This window comes from Pteropus alecto, unplaced genomic scaffold (assembly GCF_000325575.1).
Source record: "Pteropus alecto unplaced genomic scaffold, ASM32557v1 scaffold177, whole genome shotgun sequence".
Lineage (NCBI taxonomy): Eukaryota > Metazoa > Chordata > Mammalia > Chiroptera > Pteropodidae > Pteropus > Pteropus alecto.
Genome location: NW_006442207.1, coordinates 11466953 through 11482844, shown reverse-complemented (window position 1 = coordinate 11482844; position 15892 = coordinate 11466953). Strand labels below are relative to the sequence as shown.

General features: G+C 53.6%; 1 protein-coding gene across 1 annotated transcript in view; it reads right to left on the bottom strand.

Moving 5' to 3' along the window:
- COL17A1 (collagen type XVII alpha 1 chain) overlaps positions 1–15892 on the bottom strand; it is a 50647-nt gene that overhangs the window by 9013 nt on the left and 25742 nt on the right. Inside the window, exons 21-42 of the mRNA XM_015596324.2 lie at positions 15239–15265; positions 15073–15135; positions 14157–14261; positions 13360–13422; positions 12667–12702; positions 12029–12082; positions 11743–11778; positions 11154–11189; positions 10420–10482; positions 9160–9195; positions 8828–8899; positions 8040–8066; positions 6994–7029; positions 5052–5087; positions 4726–4806; positions 3303–3338; positions 1720–1773; positions 1532–1573; positions 1314–1367; positions 676–735; positions 392–418; positions 78–107 (exon numbers count right to left, since the gene is read on the bottom strand). Of these exons, the coding sequence (XP_015451810.1) occupies positions 78–107; positions 392–418; positions 676–735; positions 1314–1367; positions 1532–1573; positions 1720–1773; positions 3303–3338; positions 4726–4806; positions 5052–5087; positions 6994–7029; positions 8040–8066; positions 8828–8899; positions 9160–9195; positions 10420–10482; positions 11154–11189; positions 11743–11778; positions 12029–12082; positions 12667–12702; positions 13360–13422; positions 14157–14261; positions 15073–15135; positions 15239–15265 (1074 nt within the window). The remainder of the gene's footprint in view (positions 1–77; positions 108–391; positions 419–675; positions 736–1313; positions 1368–1531; positions 1574–1719; positions 1774–3302; positions 3339–4725; positions 4807–5051; positions 5088–6993; positions 7030–8039; positions 8067–8827; positions 8900–9159; positions 9196–10419; positions 10483–11153; positions 11190–11742; positions 11779–12028; positions 12083–12666; positions 12703–13359; positions 13423–14156; positions 14262–15072; positions 15136–15238; positions 15266–15892) is intronic.

Here is a 15892-nt window from a genome sequence, read left to right as displayed (position 1 = left end):
CAATGCAGTCAGCCAGGGCTGGGAGCGGCTCTGGCCAGAGCCTGCAGTGGGGACGGGGAGGGGGACTCAGCACTTACCTGAGGAGAACCCTGGGAGGCCTTGCTCGCCTGAGGGACGCAGTGAGAGGGCAGAGGTCAGTTGTGCTGTCCTCCCTCCCCAGGCCCCAGCCCAAGACAGCACCTTCCCCTCCCAAGGCTCTGCAAGATTCATGATTGCTGGGGCTGCACTGTGCTTTGGGCAGCACCTAGAGCGGCCACACACACACACAGTCTCAACCACTGGCAGACACACACTCCGATCTACTTTTGCTCAAGTCTCTTGGAAGGTCAGCTTTCCCCACCCCAACGCTCACCCCCACTCCTGGTTTTGTTTGATACCAGCTCTACTGTACCTTGGTGTCCTCGGGGGCCTGGGGGACCTGAGGGAAGAAGGCAGAGAGTTGTGAGACATGTATTAACCACCTATTGTGACTTCAAGGGGCCCATGGGGAGAGGATGGGGCTCTAGGGCTGGAGCAGACATAGCCTGGGGCTCCTCATGCCTCTCCTCCCACCGGGCCAATGCGCAGGTGGGAATTCTCTGTAGAGCTTCTGAACACCGTGCACCCCACACCCCGTGTTCCTGGCCACCAGTCGATATGTCGAGGCACATCTTAATGTCAAGATGCTGTTCTCACCTTGATCTCCTTTGGGACCTGGGGGGCCAGGTGGGCCTGGAGGGCCAGAGAGGAAGGTCTCTGCAGAGGAAAGAAATAGTTTTGAATGTGGGTGCAGTGATGTTCATGAGGGAGTAGCACCTAACACAGTGCCTGGCATACTGTAGATGCTCAATCGATATTTGTCAAATAGATAGAAGGATGGATGGATGGATGGATGGATGGATGGATGGATGGATGGATGGACTGATTTTCTACTAGAGAGAAGTTCTGGGATAATGTTTGCTCTAAAGTTATTTCCATATATTTCTATATTTTATTGTTGGCATTGATCTCATTTCATGTCCATGTGTCCTGTCTATTTTATCAAACTGGGGCTCCCCAAGGACAGGAATCAGGTTTTCCCAGTCCAGATCTTCCCAACCGCAGAACTGACTCCCGCCCTCAGGCTAGGCTACCAGGGACTATCAGGGAGGCGGGACTGGCATCATTTACCCTCTCTACATGCAGCAGGTGGCATGGAATTTATGCAAATACACCTCCAGTGTAATGTCAGGAGGAAATGTGGTGACTAGGTCAGGAAGGCCAAATGCTGTGACCACAGAATGTACTGGGGCTAGGACCGAGGTGGGGACAGGTGTGACTTGACTGCACATTACCTGAGTTGCTCAGGAAAGATCCTGGTGGGCCCGGCGGACCTGGCACACCTTCCCCTAGATAAGAGAACCATCAAGATTTATTAATGTCAAGAGGTGGGCCAGGAACTCTCTGCCCAGGAAAAGTGGTAGGAAAGCTCTTTCCTAAGAGCCAGGCCAGGGGAAGCCTGGGCTCTGGGTCCCGTCATCTGGCACCTCCCGCCAGGGAGCTCTGTTCTCACCTGCTGGGCCTCGAGGGCCTGGGGGGCCTGGAATGGCACGTCCTGTAGAAGAGAGGGAGGAAGAGGAGGTGCTGAACCCAGAGAACCAATCCCGCCCCTGAGAGCAGGATTTTGGCTTCCTCACTAAGTGCCTCTACTTCCCTGTCCCCCAAGATTCCTAACCTTCCAAAGATCCCCGACATGCTCACCTGGCGGCCCAGGAGGTCCAGGTGGGCCTGGGGGACCTCGTAAATCAAGACCCTCTGTAGAGAGAAGAAAATAGAAATGAGCAAAAGCTGACGTGGAGCTGCTATCTGCCAGCTTCACCCCTCGCCAGGCTACACTCGCACCCACACGCCAAGCCCTGGGTCAGAGCACATGACCCTCAAGCACACCCTCTACTAGAGGCACCCTTGCTCAGAAGCAGGGCAGGGTTGCTGTTGAACTCCCTGATAGCTAATATGGGTGCATTGAGCGATGGCTAAGAATGCGGCTTCAGCGTCAGATAGTCTGAGTTTGAATCCCTGCTCCGCCGCTTCTAGTTGGTGACTTTGGGTGAGCTCTCGACCTCTTTCAGCCACAGCTTCCTCCTCTGTAAACCAGACACATATCACATGTGTCACAGGGGCCTTATGAAAACTCAATGAGATGACATGGCACAATCTCTGGCACATAGGGACTGCTGGACCGGGGCTGGCTGTTGTCTTTGCTGTCCAGGTGTCCAGATGCTCAGGTGCCCAAGTGTAGGAGGCCCAGTGGCATCTCTGCCTGGGCTCTTTAAAGGACTTCGGGAACAGGAGGACCTGGGAGTTGGCCCTCCCACGGACTGAGAACCCACAGACCCTTGTCATTGCCCCCAGTGAGTGGGGGATGCAGTATTTCTGTTGGGGACACTCACCATGTCTGGCTCCCTTGGAGGCCCTGCATACTCCTGGTTCTCGCAGAGTTCCGAGAACCTCACTGACAGCTGCCCCATCCCCAGGGACTCATCCCCACAGCTGACAAAAACCCTGCTGTTCCTTCTCTGCTAGCCTTGCATTCCAGAGGACCTGGTTGCCCTTGCCCACATCTGGGGCTCCTCATGGCTCACTGGTGCAGCTGCCACAGCCCTAGTGCACCGGTGTCTCTCCCTCTGGGCCCTGCGTCACCTGTCCTGGAGAACGTGGGGGCACTCACGGGCAGAGAGGATCTCAGAGATGGAGCTGCTGCTGCTGCTAAGGAAGGATTCACCAGCAATTCCTTGCTCCCCTCGCGGGCCTGTCGGGGAGATCACAGAGTTGGGGTGGGTACCCCCACAGCAACCGGTCAGTGCTTTCCCTCGGGATGGGCTGCAGCGGCCCAGGTGTCTGGGGCAGGGCAGGCCAGCAAGTTGGCTGAGAACTGTCCTGTCAGCCAAGAAACACCCAGGAGGAGGTGGATCAGCTTTTCCTAAGCCTGACTGTTTTTTGGTATTTGGATAAATCTCTGGACAGTGGCATGATCGTCAAGATCTTGTCACAAGAGGCCTGAGGCCTGTGAAAACAGCTGTACCCTGACCAGGGGGCCACAGAGCTTCAATCCCCTGTCCGAAGGACCCCTACTTTCTCAGAGACATGGAAGGGGATGAGAGGCAGTGTCGCCATTGCAGCTGAGGCCTTGCAAGGCCCTTGGTGAAGAACTGTGTCACCCGCCCACCCCCTTCCCCAAATGCATGTCTCTTGCTTCACTTAAAGATCAGAGCCCAAGTCTAGTCTGGGCAGGAAGCCCTCCCGACTGAGCCTACAGTCATGTGTTCCTTCAGGACGTGACATACCTTGCTGTCCTGGGAGACCAGCTGGACCGACAGGGCCTGGACATGGGGTTGGAAAAGAGAAGACTTTGTCACACCCCTAGAGTCACAGTTCTAGAAAGAACTGAAGAAAGCCAGGTCCTGGGTATTCATGTAGCTTCCTTATGAGGCATGAAACAGTGGCTCAAAGAGGTCGGCTTGCTTATCTGAGAGCAATAAGCAATCTGAGACCAGCCCTATGGTCCATCCCAGTGGGAATTCCTCTGCCAGGTACCGGGCCCCCGAGATGGGCAGGACCGCCCTCTCTGACACTGTCCAATGATGAGGGACTTCTAAATGCCCACACTGTCCCCTCTCTCACTGCACTTATCAAGAGGAAAGGCTGGTCCATACTTGCATTGGTCATGTTAAATCATATATTGTATTTACACATGAACATTTTTAAAGAATTAAAAAGTAGATACAGTTGACCCTTGAATAACACAGGGGTTAAGGGCATTGACCCCCTACACAGTATAACCTTGACTCCTTAAAAACTTAACTACTAATAGCCTACTGTGACTAGAAACCTTACAAATAACATCAATAGTCAATTTATTTTGTGTTATACGTATTATATACTATATTCTTACCACAAAGTAAGCTGGAGAAAAGACGTTATTCAGAAAATTATAAAGTTTGTTTGTGAGCTTTTTCAAGTTCTCACAAATCTCCAAAAAATGTTCTAATATATTTATTGAAAAAAATCACATATAAGTGAACCTGTGCAGTTCAAACCATGTTATTTAAGGGTCAACTGTATAACAAAATAACAGGCATTTTGGAAAAACAGAAAAAGGTATTATCCATAATTCCTTAACTTGTAGGCATTTTATTTCTTTTTAGCAGGTTTTTTTTTTTTTGCATCTAGTAAAAATATTGTTGTAACCACAGAGCACACATTATCTAGCAATCTGCTCTTTTAAATAATACCTTTATCTCCTAACAAATTTCTTTAAATCTTCATATTTTTTGTAACCAATTTCATTATCATTGAACAATTTTGGGATATTTTCTCTAGATTCCTAGCATTTTTGTTGCCCTTGATGCATATTATCAAACTGTTTTTCAGGAGGATGTAATTTGAGGACCGAGCACTCTGACTGACTCTGGAGGCAGAAGGATCTGGGCCAAATCCTGACTCTGCTAATTCTTAGCCAAGTGACGTTGGGCAAATCATATACCAGCTTGTGCCTCCGATAGTGCTGTGGCCTGTGCAGTGCTTGGGCTACTCGCTAGTGTGTGATGAGGGCTTTCTCGGCTGTCTGGGAGGGGGCTTTCTCAGCAACCTCATTGCTCTACTCCCCCAGTTTCTGCCCTGTATTTCAGGATTTGGGTGAATGCTGCTACATTCAAATGCAACCAAGGCCTACTGCTGATTTGGGGCAAAGCAAGAAAATGGACTGACCTGGGGCACCTGGAGGTCCTGGGGGTCCCATAGCTCCAGGAGGTCCCGGAGGGCCTGGGACGGTGAGAGTCGATGACCCCTCTGAAAACAGAAGGCACATGGAACGCTGAGTCCCACTCTTCTGGCTCAGGGGTACTGGGACCCATGCCAGGCCAGCACCTCTTGCTCTCATTACTTCTAAACTCCCCCCACCGCCTCACTGCTGAAAGAGCCCAGCACTGCGTCCTGCCCAAAGCTCCCACAGACTGGCACTTCTTGGAGGCTGTTAAGGCAGAGCTGGGGCAGATGCTGGGTATATGAGAACATACAACACAGGGCCAGCCTACCTGCAGTCATGATCCTGCCTGAAGCGCCTGGTTCACCTGTGAGGGGAGGAGAAGGAGAGTGGTTGTTCCCAGGATCAGTTCCTGGCCTAATAAATCACTTCCAAGGCTTCTGATTGCATTTGAGATCCACTCCTGGGCCTCTAACTGCAGGCTAATGGCACTTTAATGAACTAAAGGGAGCATGCAGGACGCATTAAGCACCAGTCTCTGCACTGGAGACCCTGAAGGCCGAAGTATTGATCTTCTTGGCCCACATTCGCTTTTGGAAGAAGCTGGGACTCCATGCAGGGGCTTCATTGGTGGATGTCAGAGAGTTTGCCTTTTAGTGATGCTGGAATGAGGCTGACTCAGGAGTCATTCCCACTCTCACTCTCTGTCTTCTACAGATGGCATCTCAGCGGGTGTCTCAGGCCCTTACTGGGAATGGCCTAAGGTAGGAAATGCACTGAGAGGTCAAAGGACGGAGATGTGAGCCTTCCCGGTAAGGCTTGGTTCCAGGGTGCCCCTTGAGACGCTAGTTCTCTGGGACAGTAGTAGGAGCTGTGCAGAGTTAAAAGGGGATTCTGTGGCTGGTAAGCTGGGAACTGTGTTACGTAAATGTTAACAGATCTCTTTTCTGCCTGTGGCTTTAGAGGGTTGAAAACACGGAGGACTTCCGGGAAGGGAATGTCGGAGTCACACTGTGCCACATGTATTGCCTACCAGATGCCATCTCGGAAATCCAGACTCAGGAGCCAAATGAGTGAAGCAGAGGATGGAAAAGGCCTCCCCTGGGGACCTTCAGGGGCCCCTTTTGTCATTTCCCATGGTCTGTGAGCAATTCGGTCACCCGCACATGGGGATGATATTGACTTCCCTCCGAGGGGAAGTGGAGGGTGGGCCTCTGCTGGCCATCCGCCAGCCCCCGGGGTTCATTTTACCAGTATTAGGTAAAATGCTCGTCTGTTGTGTGCATTGTCCGGGGAGGGTCTTAAGTTCCCCGTGCAGGAAGTCACAGGCCCTCAAGGACGGGGTGCCTGGTATCCTGGGGAATCTGCAAACCTGTGCGTGTCTAACTGAAGGTGCCATCAATCCATAAAAGGACCTACGGACCCAGAGATCTGTCTGGGAAGTGCGAACTCAGTTGTTATTGTTTTTAATTACATTTATTTGTCCTAAAAGAACTCCTTGGCCCAACTAGGCATTGGAAATAGTTTCTGGAAAGTAGTTATTTTATTCCTTGGGTCTCCCCAAGGTGACAGTGACTGTTCGTGACAGAGCATAGCTCCATAGAATATCAGGGTTCAGGGATAGGAGGTCACAGGGACAGAAGAAGTCCCTGAGAATCATTTATCCCTGGACTGCTCAAGGTTGGGGTCTAAGGGTGCAGAACTGGACAATGGCAGGGGAGCAAAACAGGACAAGAGTGCCACCCTCTGTGTGGGGGTCTCCACGTCCACTCCAGTCACACCCCAGGGACGACTTTCCCTCTTAACAGCATCTTAGATGTTCCTCCCTTCCTGGATTAAAGCCCCCTGTGTGGATAAAACCAGAGGGGGTGGTTCCTGTCCTGGGGAAATGTCACAGTATGGGGACCAAGCCTAAGTGAGGGGGGATAGGGCATTAGGGGGACATTTTAAAGGTAAGCTAGGGGTGGACTGGCTTGAGGAGGATGGGCAGCACACTTTCAGATCCTCCTCCAGCGAGAGCCTGAAGATGCCCAGGTACCATACTGAGGCTCGGGATTTGGGCCAGGGCGGGCGGGGGCTGCCAGCGCTTGAGGTTCAGGCTCTGTTGATCAGAACTAGTCTCTGGCTTCCCGGCCTCACGGCCTGGGACTGAAGCCACTAGATGCCACTGTTGATCCAGGCTCTGGGCAGAGGGGCGTCCCTCCTGCCAATCCTTCCCCTCCTGAAGAAATGACTAGCGAAAGAAGGACTATCTAATCTGGAAAATCACTTACCTTTAGCCCCTGGTCGGCCGGGGGTCCCAGGAAGTCCTGATGTGATTGAAAACAAGTCAGTCAGGATGAGTAAGGCCCAGCAATTCCAGGCACCCTCTGCTAGTAACTAGCGCTTCCTACGGCACAGCCACAGTGGCCTATGGGAATCTGGAGACCTATCTGGCTTTGCCTTCTGCTCTAGCCCAGGTGGCCCCTGGGGCGGGGGCTGGGGACCAGGGGCTCTTTGTCTGACTGAGCCCCTTCTCGGGAAATGGGGCAACAGCTGGGCTCGAGGGAAGCAAAGGCCCATGGACTTAGCTTTGGGGGATCTAAGTCCCTCTGGGTTATGAGCCCCCAGCAGTCAGGAAAGCAGCCACTGTCTCCACCTCTCTCCTGCAGCGTAGGGAAGTAGGGGCTGGGCTTCCTAGAGCTGATGCAGCACCCACTTCTCGCTTTCGTCTGCTGAATTCTACCAGTGAGCATTTGAAGGACGTCCCTGTGCACTCAGATTTTGGGAGGACCTGCTGCTTGATTTCATTTTACGTCTTTGCTTTATTTCCTTTAGGAGTTGGGGCTGGGTATGGTGACAACTTCTCAAATCCAAATGGGTGCGCACTGGTCCAACTATAGGACCGACTTTGACACTGAAGCTGTCGCAGAGAAACTGGGCCCTTCTGCGTGCGGCGAGCTGCCGCTCCCTCCCACCCAGCGCGGCTGCCGGCCTCCGTGGGACCGACAGAACTCCCAGAACTCCCGGGCCTGGAGCCTCCTTGCGGGAATTCCTGCACCGGAAGGGAGCAGGGCGCAGGCAGACAGAAATGGCACATGACCTAACTTCACTTCTACCAGAATGGCTTTCTAGATTGTTCTATGGACACTTTTCCTTCCTCAGGTGCTTCTCAAGACTCACAGTACTAGGACCTGGACTCATTTTTGCTGGGAGGCTGAGGGGAGGAGGAGAGGAAACTCTAAGGTGACTGGAGGAGAGGCGCTTGCGGAATTCAGGAAGGCTGGGATGGGAGGCTCGGCAGGTGGTGTTTGGAGGCGGGAGTGACCCAGCGACTCACCCTGAGGTCCTTGGGGTCCCGTGAGACCTACAGGAAATAAAACACAGGAGGGGGGAGTTGAAGGGGTGAGGAGCTGCACCCTCAGCTGCAGGAGCTGGACGGATCGATGGGGTGGGAGGACAAACCCCGAGTCTGGGGCCACCAGACTCCAGGATCCCCCAGCGCTGGCCGGAGAGCAGGTCCTGCACTTGGAGGTGAAGTGACCCGCTGCTCCATCGGGCGATGGTCCCTAGCCCTTTTGGGACCACAGACTCTTTGGCATCTAAGAGCTATGGATCTAGAAATCTCATACAATCATTGACCCCTAATGCTGCCCCCAGGTTCCCTCCTTGGTGTTTCCCAACTGCGCCCCCCCACAAAGGAGCCGGGAGGCCCCCCTGGTCCTCACAGCCTGCTGATGAACAACCTCGCCCCTCACAGCTCTCTCGGCATGGTTTGGTCTGTTCCTACCAACGCCCTGAGGATCTTGCTCTGCTTGGGCCTTCGGCAGAGATGCCAGCAATGGCGTCTCTGCTCAGATGGGTGTGTGTTGGTGAGGGTCGAGGCATGGCCAGCCCCGGAGAGGTGGACCGAAGGGGAAGGGCTCACAAGAGCAAGGCACTGAGGTGGCGCTAAGCTCTGTGATTTTTAAGAGACTTCTTGCCTCTTCCTCGAACCCCTTGCTTTCCGCTGTTGATGTCTTCCTTCTAGTTGCCAGACTTGATGACTCAGGTGTCAGGACACACACACACACACACACACACACACACACAGAGCAAGGGCATGGCTCCCTCTTCCCACTCTGGTACCTGGCTTTCCTGGGTCTCCAGAAGGTCCTGGTAGGCCTCGGGTCCCAGGCATCCCTGTGAGACCTTGTTCGCCTAGAGAGAGCATGACCAATGTGCAAATGTTTTCCTTCTAGGAAAGCCGAACAGGCCGGCACATCTTAGTCGACGCTTTCTTCGGGGTTTTGCCGAGTGACTTGCGGGCAGGTGGGGAGGAGAACACTAACAAGACCTGGGCTCTGCATGTTTCCACGTGACACATGCCCCTCTGGTGTTATGATTAGGGGATGTGGGCAGGGCAGGGGGTGGCAGGCAGGGGAGGCAGTGAGAGGGAGGGGAGCCGATCAGTGACCAACCTCTTGGGCCTTGGTGTCCGTCAGGGCCAGCAGGGCCTAGGGAAGCAGAACCACAGTGCGTCAGTGACTCCAGGAGCTATTCTGGGACACCCTCCCTCTCCAGCCCAGCAGCCTCACATCAGGTCGTCTCCCAGGCAGGGAGCCCATGGGCCCTTCGTCTAGCCGTCCAGTGCGGAGAAAGCCTGGTCTCTGTCACATCACCTGGACGCAGCTGTCTCCCTGCCCTCTTCTCCGAAACCAATGTTTATTTTCCTGTGAAGAGCTGCTCAGCAACGCCTCACTGCATCTCTAGTGCCCTTCACAGGACGCAGCCCACACCAGATGCTCAATAAATGCCTGCCTCAGGTACTCGAAGTCCTGCAAGTCAGGGTCCTCCAAGTTCTTGTCCCTTCTGCTCTGGGCATTATCCCAACCTCTCTGAGGTCCTTCTGGGACCAAGTCTTGCCTTTCCCCGCATCTTTGTCTTTCCTCCCCCATGTTGTTGTCTCTGCACGGAAGTTTCCAAATTGACCACGATTAAAATCTTTCTTACTTTTTAAGACAATCTGAAATGCCACAGCCTTCATTCTCTGGTTGGAAGAAATCTCCCTGCGTATCCTCCTAGCACAATGTCCTTTTTGAGGCACCTGTCACCCCATATAGGCTTTATCTTCCTTTCAGGGAAGTGAAGCATCTTATTTGCCCACCAAGGCAACCTGCATGCAGTCAACACTTCCTGATAATTTGTTAAATGAATGAGAAAGTGAATACACTTCATGCACCATCGGTGGGGCTTAAACCCTTCTGGGACTCGGTGCTAAATGCCTGGCCTTCTGAGGGCCCTTGGCCAGCTTCCATGTCCTGGCCCCCAGGCCCCTCGGTAAGGGTCAGCAAAAGGGTCGAACCCTGGATTCGGCTGTGAGACCAGCCCTGGAGTATCAGGGAATATCATGGGTTCCAAAGGACCCCAACACCTTCCTGTCCTCCCTTGGGGCCTCCTGGGTGGCTTAGAGGCAGAGAGCAGGGTGGAGGCCATGTCCTGCCATACCCCCCATACCCTGCCCCCCCAACCACAGCAGTGAGAAATCCACGGTGATGGTTGCCACTCTCTGAGCCCCAGAGGGTATGAAGGCCCAGGAACGGCCTGTAAATGGAGCCTGTACTAGGGGTTGGGCAGATATGAGAACAGAAGAAGTGGCTCTAGAAGTATCTCAGCCCTAGAGCCATGACGATGACCTGGATGGGGCAGACTCGCTGCGTTTGCTCCTTCGGGACACTCACCCATTGCTCCTTTAGCTCCAGGCTCACCCACAGCACCAGGCAGACCTCTCAAGCCTGGCTCACCTGCAAAGGAAACGGGATGGCCGGTTGGAGGCTTCCAAGCTTCACGTCCTTGGCAGTGGTAGGACGCTGCATCCTCCCTGCCCACTCCAAGCCCGCCACCTCCCCAACCTGATCAGCTTGGGGTGCCAACCGGATGTTGGGGATGCAGTGTCTGCTTAGATTTTATGGTCAGATTTTTATGGCCCCTGGGCAGCAGGCAAGTTCTGGCCCAGAGCCACGCCTGGTCTAAAGGAGTATGTATATGAGTCTTATTTTCTTGGCAACAGAGAGCTGCCCCTTGTAGGCACAAGTATCGTTACTATTAATTTCCTTTTTAATCATGCGAGTTGGCAGGAGGCGAGTGAATGAGGGGGTGCAAGCAGTGCAAACTCTCTGCTACTTTGGGAAGAGCTTGATTTTCTCAACTGGATTCACCAAAAAGAATCAGAGATAATCATGAACTCCCTTTTCTGCCCTAAACATTTACTGTCTGGACTATACATCTTGATGCTGGCTTATACTCCGTTCAGCGCTCTATTTCATCTTGTGCTTTTCCTAGATTGCAAGTTCTCTGAAGGTTTTTAGACAGAGATTCTGTTTCACACTTTTGTATTTTTTTTCCCCACCTCTACTGCCTGATAGATTTACAAAATTCCTTTAAGGATCAAAGCGGATTCCCGTGTAGGACTGACCTGTGAGGCCTCGTGGTCCTTTCTCGCCCTGGTCACCTAAAACAAAAATGGGGTGGGGGTAGGGCAGAAAGGATCAGTCAGTCAGGAGCAAGGACAACATTCTCACCCAGTAAGATGGGCGCCAGACTCCTGACACCTGGTAGAATAGTTCTCATTGTATCTGGAAGCTACTGCCAGCAGAATGTTGGAGAAAACTTGTCATTCATGAAGCCAAGGGGGGCACTTTGATGTCCCTCGGGGTTGGGGCCCACCCCTAAAATGCCCCCAGCCCTTGCTGGCATACAGTGGGTGCTATGGGCACAAGGAGAACCTGACAAGGAGGACAAGGACCTCATTGTTTACCCTTGTCACACCGAGGGCCACCCAACCACAGCTCTGTAATGTGGATGCTTTGTGTCCTCTCTTTGTGCCTTGGTTTCCATATGTGAGAGATTGCACTAGGATGTCCTCCCACATCCCACTCAGCTTCAGGGACCAAGAGCCAGAGTCTTCTGCATTCTTAGGCCCTGGGGCCGGGGTCACATTTGGGTTCTCAGGAGTCAAGCAGACTCTGGTAATGTATGAGCTGCTAGCAGCAGGAGCAACATACCTTTGGGTCCTGGTGGTCCCATAGGTCCTTTGTCACCTGAAAAAGGGTATGGACATCTTGGTGTAAAAAGCTTTGGCAAGGAAGACCAAGAAGGGCAGTGCTCCACGTCTGAAGACAGGCCCCCAACCCCACAGCCTTGACCGCCCATCTCCTCATGCACTCTTCAGCCTGCACAGGCTGTTGCTTGTGCCCATTAGACCCTTGCTGACCCCCACCCCAGACCCTCTTCTTGAGTGAGCAGCACCTACAGGTGACATCCCCTCCCCGGTCCTTCCCTCTAGCTTACCTTTGACACCAGGGAGTCCTACTTCGCCTCGGAGCCCTTGGAGACCTACAGGGCCTGCGAGCAGAGGAAACCATGCAGCAGAGTGAGTGCCCCAGCTCTGGAAGGGCCAGACACACACGCAGGCACACTCGGGCACACACAATTACACACACATGTACACACGTGCACACAGACACACACCCGTCTTCCTCAGACTCCTCCCCGTGCCCCCTCTACATCGGCCTGGTCCAGGTTCTTTGGCCCTGTGATTACCAGGCCCTGGGCATAAGGACACCTCATGGGACCCTGGCGGAGACACTAGCCTGCATTATAGTGTGGGCTGTAGACTGAGATCCCCAGGAGAGCAGGAGGAGCTCTGGCCCAAGGGATGAGGTAGAGGCAGGCGCTTGCTAGGGTGAAGGCAGGGTGGGAAGTGCCTGCTGCTGAAGCTTCTGGCGGCCGCAGCTCCAGGCCAGGTCAGAATTGCTCTCATAGGACCCTGGTACACTGCCTCAGCCGTAGGGGACACAGTGAGTTTGTGCCTCCAAGAGGCTCTCTTTATAATTGCTTCTTTTGCATTTAAAATGTTTGTTTTCCTTTTTAGCATCCCTTTCTCTGCCCCCGAAATAGCATCTGTTTATACAAAAAAGCACACTTACCTGGGGGACCCTGTGGGCCAGGAGAACCGCTGGCACCTGGGAAGGACAACAAAAGAATTATTAGAAGAGTCAGGTATAGGCCAGGGACATCTGACCCCATGGTGAAGGTCAAGTGGAGGGTTGAGAGTTCACTTCCAGGTAAGGGCTGTGTATATGGATGTCACCCACACAGTGTGGGTTCTTGCTAGGATCCCAGAGCCAGTGGGTCCACAATGACCCAAGTCCAATGCAAAGTCTTCCTCAAGGAAGAAGCGGCAGCTGGTGGGATCAAGAGACCCCTGTTCCTCTCAAGCCAGAGTAAGACATTTGGGCCGGGGCAGGGGGAGGGAAGAGAGGTGACTAGATGGGCATTGCACTGAGACACTCCATACTCCTGGGTTGTCCAGACATATTTATTTCTAATATGTGCACCTAGGTCCCAGTCAGGCACAGCTTCTGATTTCCTGATCCATTCACCCACTCGGGGGTCACATAACGGGGCCAACGAAGACAGAAGGAAACATGGCCCTAAATCCACCACGGCCCCAATCCTGACCCCCAGAGACTGTCTTGTGGAGGGACTCTCCCTGGGCCCATCATCCTTGCACAGGCCTTGGGCAGGGGCTTCGGGCCGTCTGAGATCCCAGCTCCTGGACCTCTGTGATCCATCCTGGACACGGTAAACTTGGGTACCACCCTGGGTGCTTGACTTACCTTTGGGACCCACAGAACCTGGGACACCAGGTAGGCCCTGAATACCGGGTTCACCAGCAGGCCCTGGGGAGAAATGAGCATTCAGAGAGAGTCCCCCAAGTTTGGTTGCCCACCCAACCTGGTGGTGTCATTTGGAGGATGGCTCCCGCCCTGCCAGTGGCCTCTGAGTCATTTGGTGCCTCCCTGAGGCCATGAATTAACAACACACCAGTCTCTACCCCCAGAGCCTGTATACTCCATGAAGTCTGACACCCAGCAGGTACTCAATAAACATTTGTTGTCTTCTCGAGCAATATTTTAAGAGAAAGAAATAAAGCTTCTAGCTCATGATCTGTTGGCATTGAGGGATTTCTGGTTTCTCCTGATACAAACAGACTCATGGTCAAATGTCTAATTGCGAAATTGTCCCTTCAGGATGGATGGGGCCTTTGTCTTGGACTTTCTGGGCCTTCTTCCTTGAAGGAGAGCCAGGAGAGCCTCCAAGGCCTGAACTCTACTCCGCCTTCCATCAGGCCCTGCCCTGCCACCAGCATCCCCCTCAGCCCTGACTCCTCCCCGCCCAGCTCAGGAAGCCCCTTCCCTGTGTTCTCCAAGGTTCTGAGCACCCCGGCTTCTTAGCCTGAGGCCTGGACCTGCAGCCTGGCCCTGGCCCCTCATTAGATCACTGTTTCCAGAGGGCCAGGCGCAGACCTTGGCTCAAGGTGCCCAGTGAAGGCTAGTGAAACAAGGGTGGGAGAAAGATACGAGAAGGAATCACGGATGCAGCTACCCCTCCTGGTGAAGGAATTGCTTCTTACCTCTGTCCCCTTTCTCTCCAAACCCAGGTGGCCCTGGTTCACCGCGAAGTCCCATGGGGCCTTCACGCCCTCTCTGGCCCATAGGCCCCTCCATGCCGGGCTCTCCTAAAAACAGAAATGGCCATATCAGAGTCAGGACCCTGTGCCACAGCTGAGGGTTCCACAGGCAGCACCTCGCTGGTGGGACTCCTGCCTGGAGCCTCTGTCCTGGTCCCCTGCACCTCCCCTCGCCCCTGTAGCCCAGGCTCAACCCAGAAGCCACAGTGATCCTTTGAAAATGCAAGAGGATTATGTCCCACCCTTGACGCAAACCTGCAAGTGGCTTCTCATTTCACTGGGAGAAAACGCTGATGTCCTTACAGGGGCCTTCAAGGCTCCATGCGTTCAGCCTTACTCACCCACTACCCTTCCCCCGAACTTGCCTCCTCCCTCCTGGGACCCTGCTGAGGCCTCCTCTTCCTCCTCCTCCTCACTGCTCCCAGACCTGGCCAGCCTTTGCCCTGGGGCCGAGGCTGCTCCCTCTGCCCGGAATGTTTTCCCAAAATCTCATGCCCCCACCCACTTCAAGTCTGCTCAGATGGTGCTTTCTCAGTGAGGCCTTCCCTGGTGGCCCTATTTTAAATGAACCCCTTAGGACTCCCAATGTCCCAGCAGGCTCTGTCTTGCCCATTTCTAAACTGTCTCCTGTCTGGCTGTGTACTTTACTTATTTATCATGTCTATTGTCTTTCCTACCCAAAAGTAAGCAGGGGTTTCTCTGTTCACTAATGTTCCCCCAACACATGGCAGGCACTTAATAAATGTTTATGGAAAGATAGAGAGAAGGAAAGAAGGACGGGAGGGAGAGAGGGAGGGAAAAAGAAGAGGGAGAGGAAGGATGGGAGGAGGGAATAGTGAATGGAAAAAGCAATTCTTACCCACGTTGCCTTTTTGTCCCTTTGGTCCTTCTGGACCTGGGTGGCCCAAGAGCCCAGGGATACCTGTGGATATAACGAGAATACCTCAGCCCTGTATTCCTCCTGGAACCTGGGAGCCAGGACCACGGAGCCTGCAATACCAGCCACCCCATCAGAGGTTACACACCTGGAGTCCCAGGGAGCCCTCGGTCTCCTGTGGGGAAAGAAATAAGAGAGAGAAATCAGCCAGAGGACTCTGGAAATCACCTAAAGGGGCCACTACTCAGAAGAAACTGTGCACCCCTGGCCTCAGAACCACCCGGGGTGATCAAGACTGCAGACTCCGGGCCCCACCCACCCATCCACACCTGCTGAATCGGAGGCTCTGGGAGTAGGGCCCCAAATCTTCTGGCAATTCTCCTATGCACTGAAGTTTGCAAACCCCACTCAGCTAGATCAAGGGGCGCTGCTGTGGTCACTGGGATGGGAACCCTCTTCCTCCCACCCATGCGCCTGTCCCACTGATTGCCAAACCACTTTTCTGAGAAATATATCTATTTCCTACAGCATGTAAGTGTGTGCCACACAAATGAGCACAAGATTGTCCCCCAACTAACTAACTGTAGGGGCACCTTTTCCTCTGACTACCTTGTGCTGCCTGCCCCTGAAGGCAGGTGGTGCTTCTCCTGCCCAATTTCCCCCACAGGACTCAGGTCCTAACTACTGGGCCTTATTTGCCCTGCTTTCCTCTGCTGAGACCCCTGAGAGGAGGCTGCTCAGCTGGAATGGTGGCTCCTGGCCTGATTCAGCAGAATTAAAACCTGGGGGGAGGGGAGTCAAG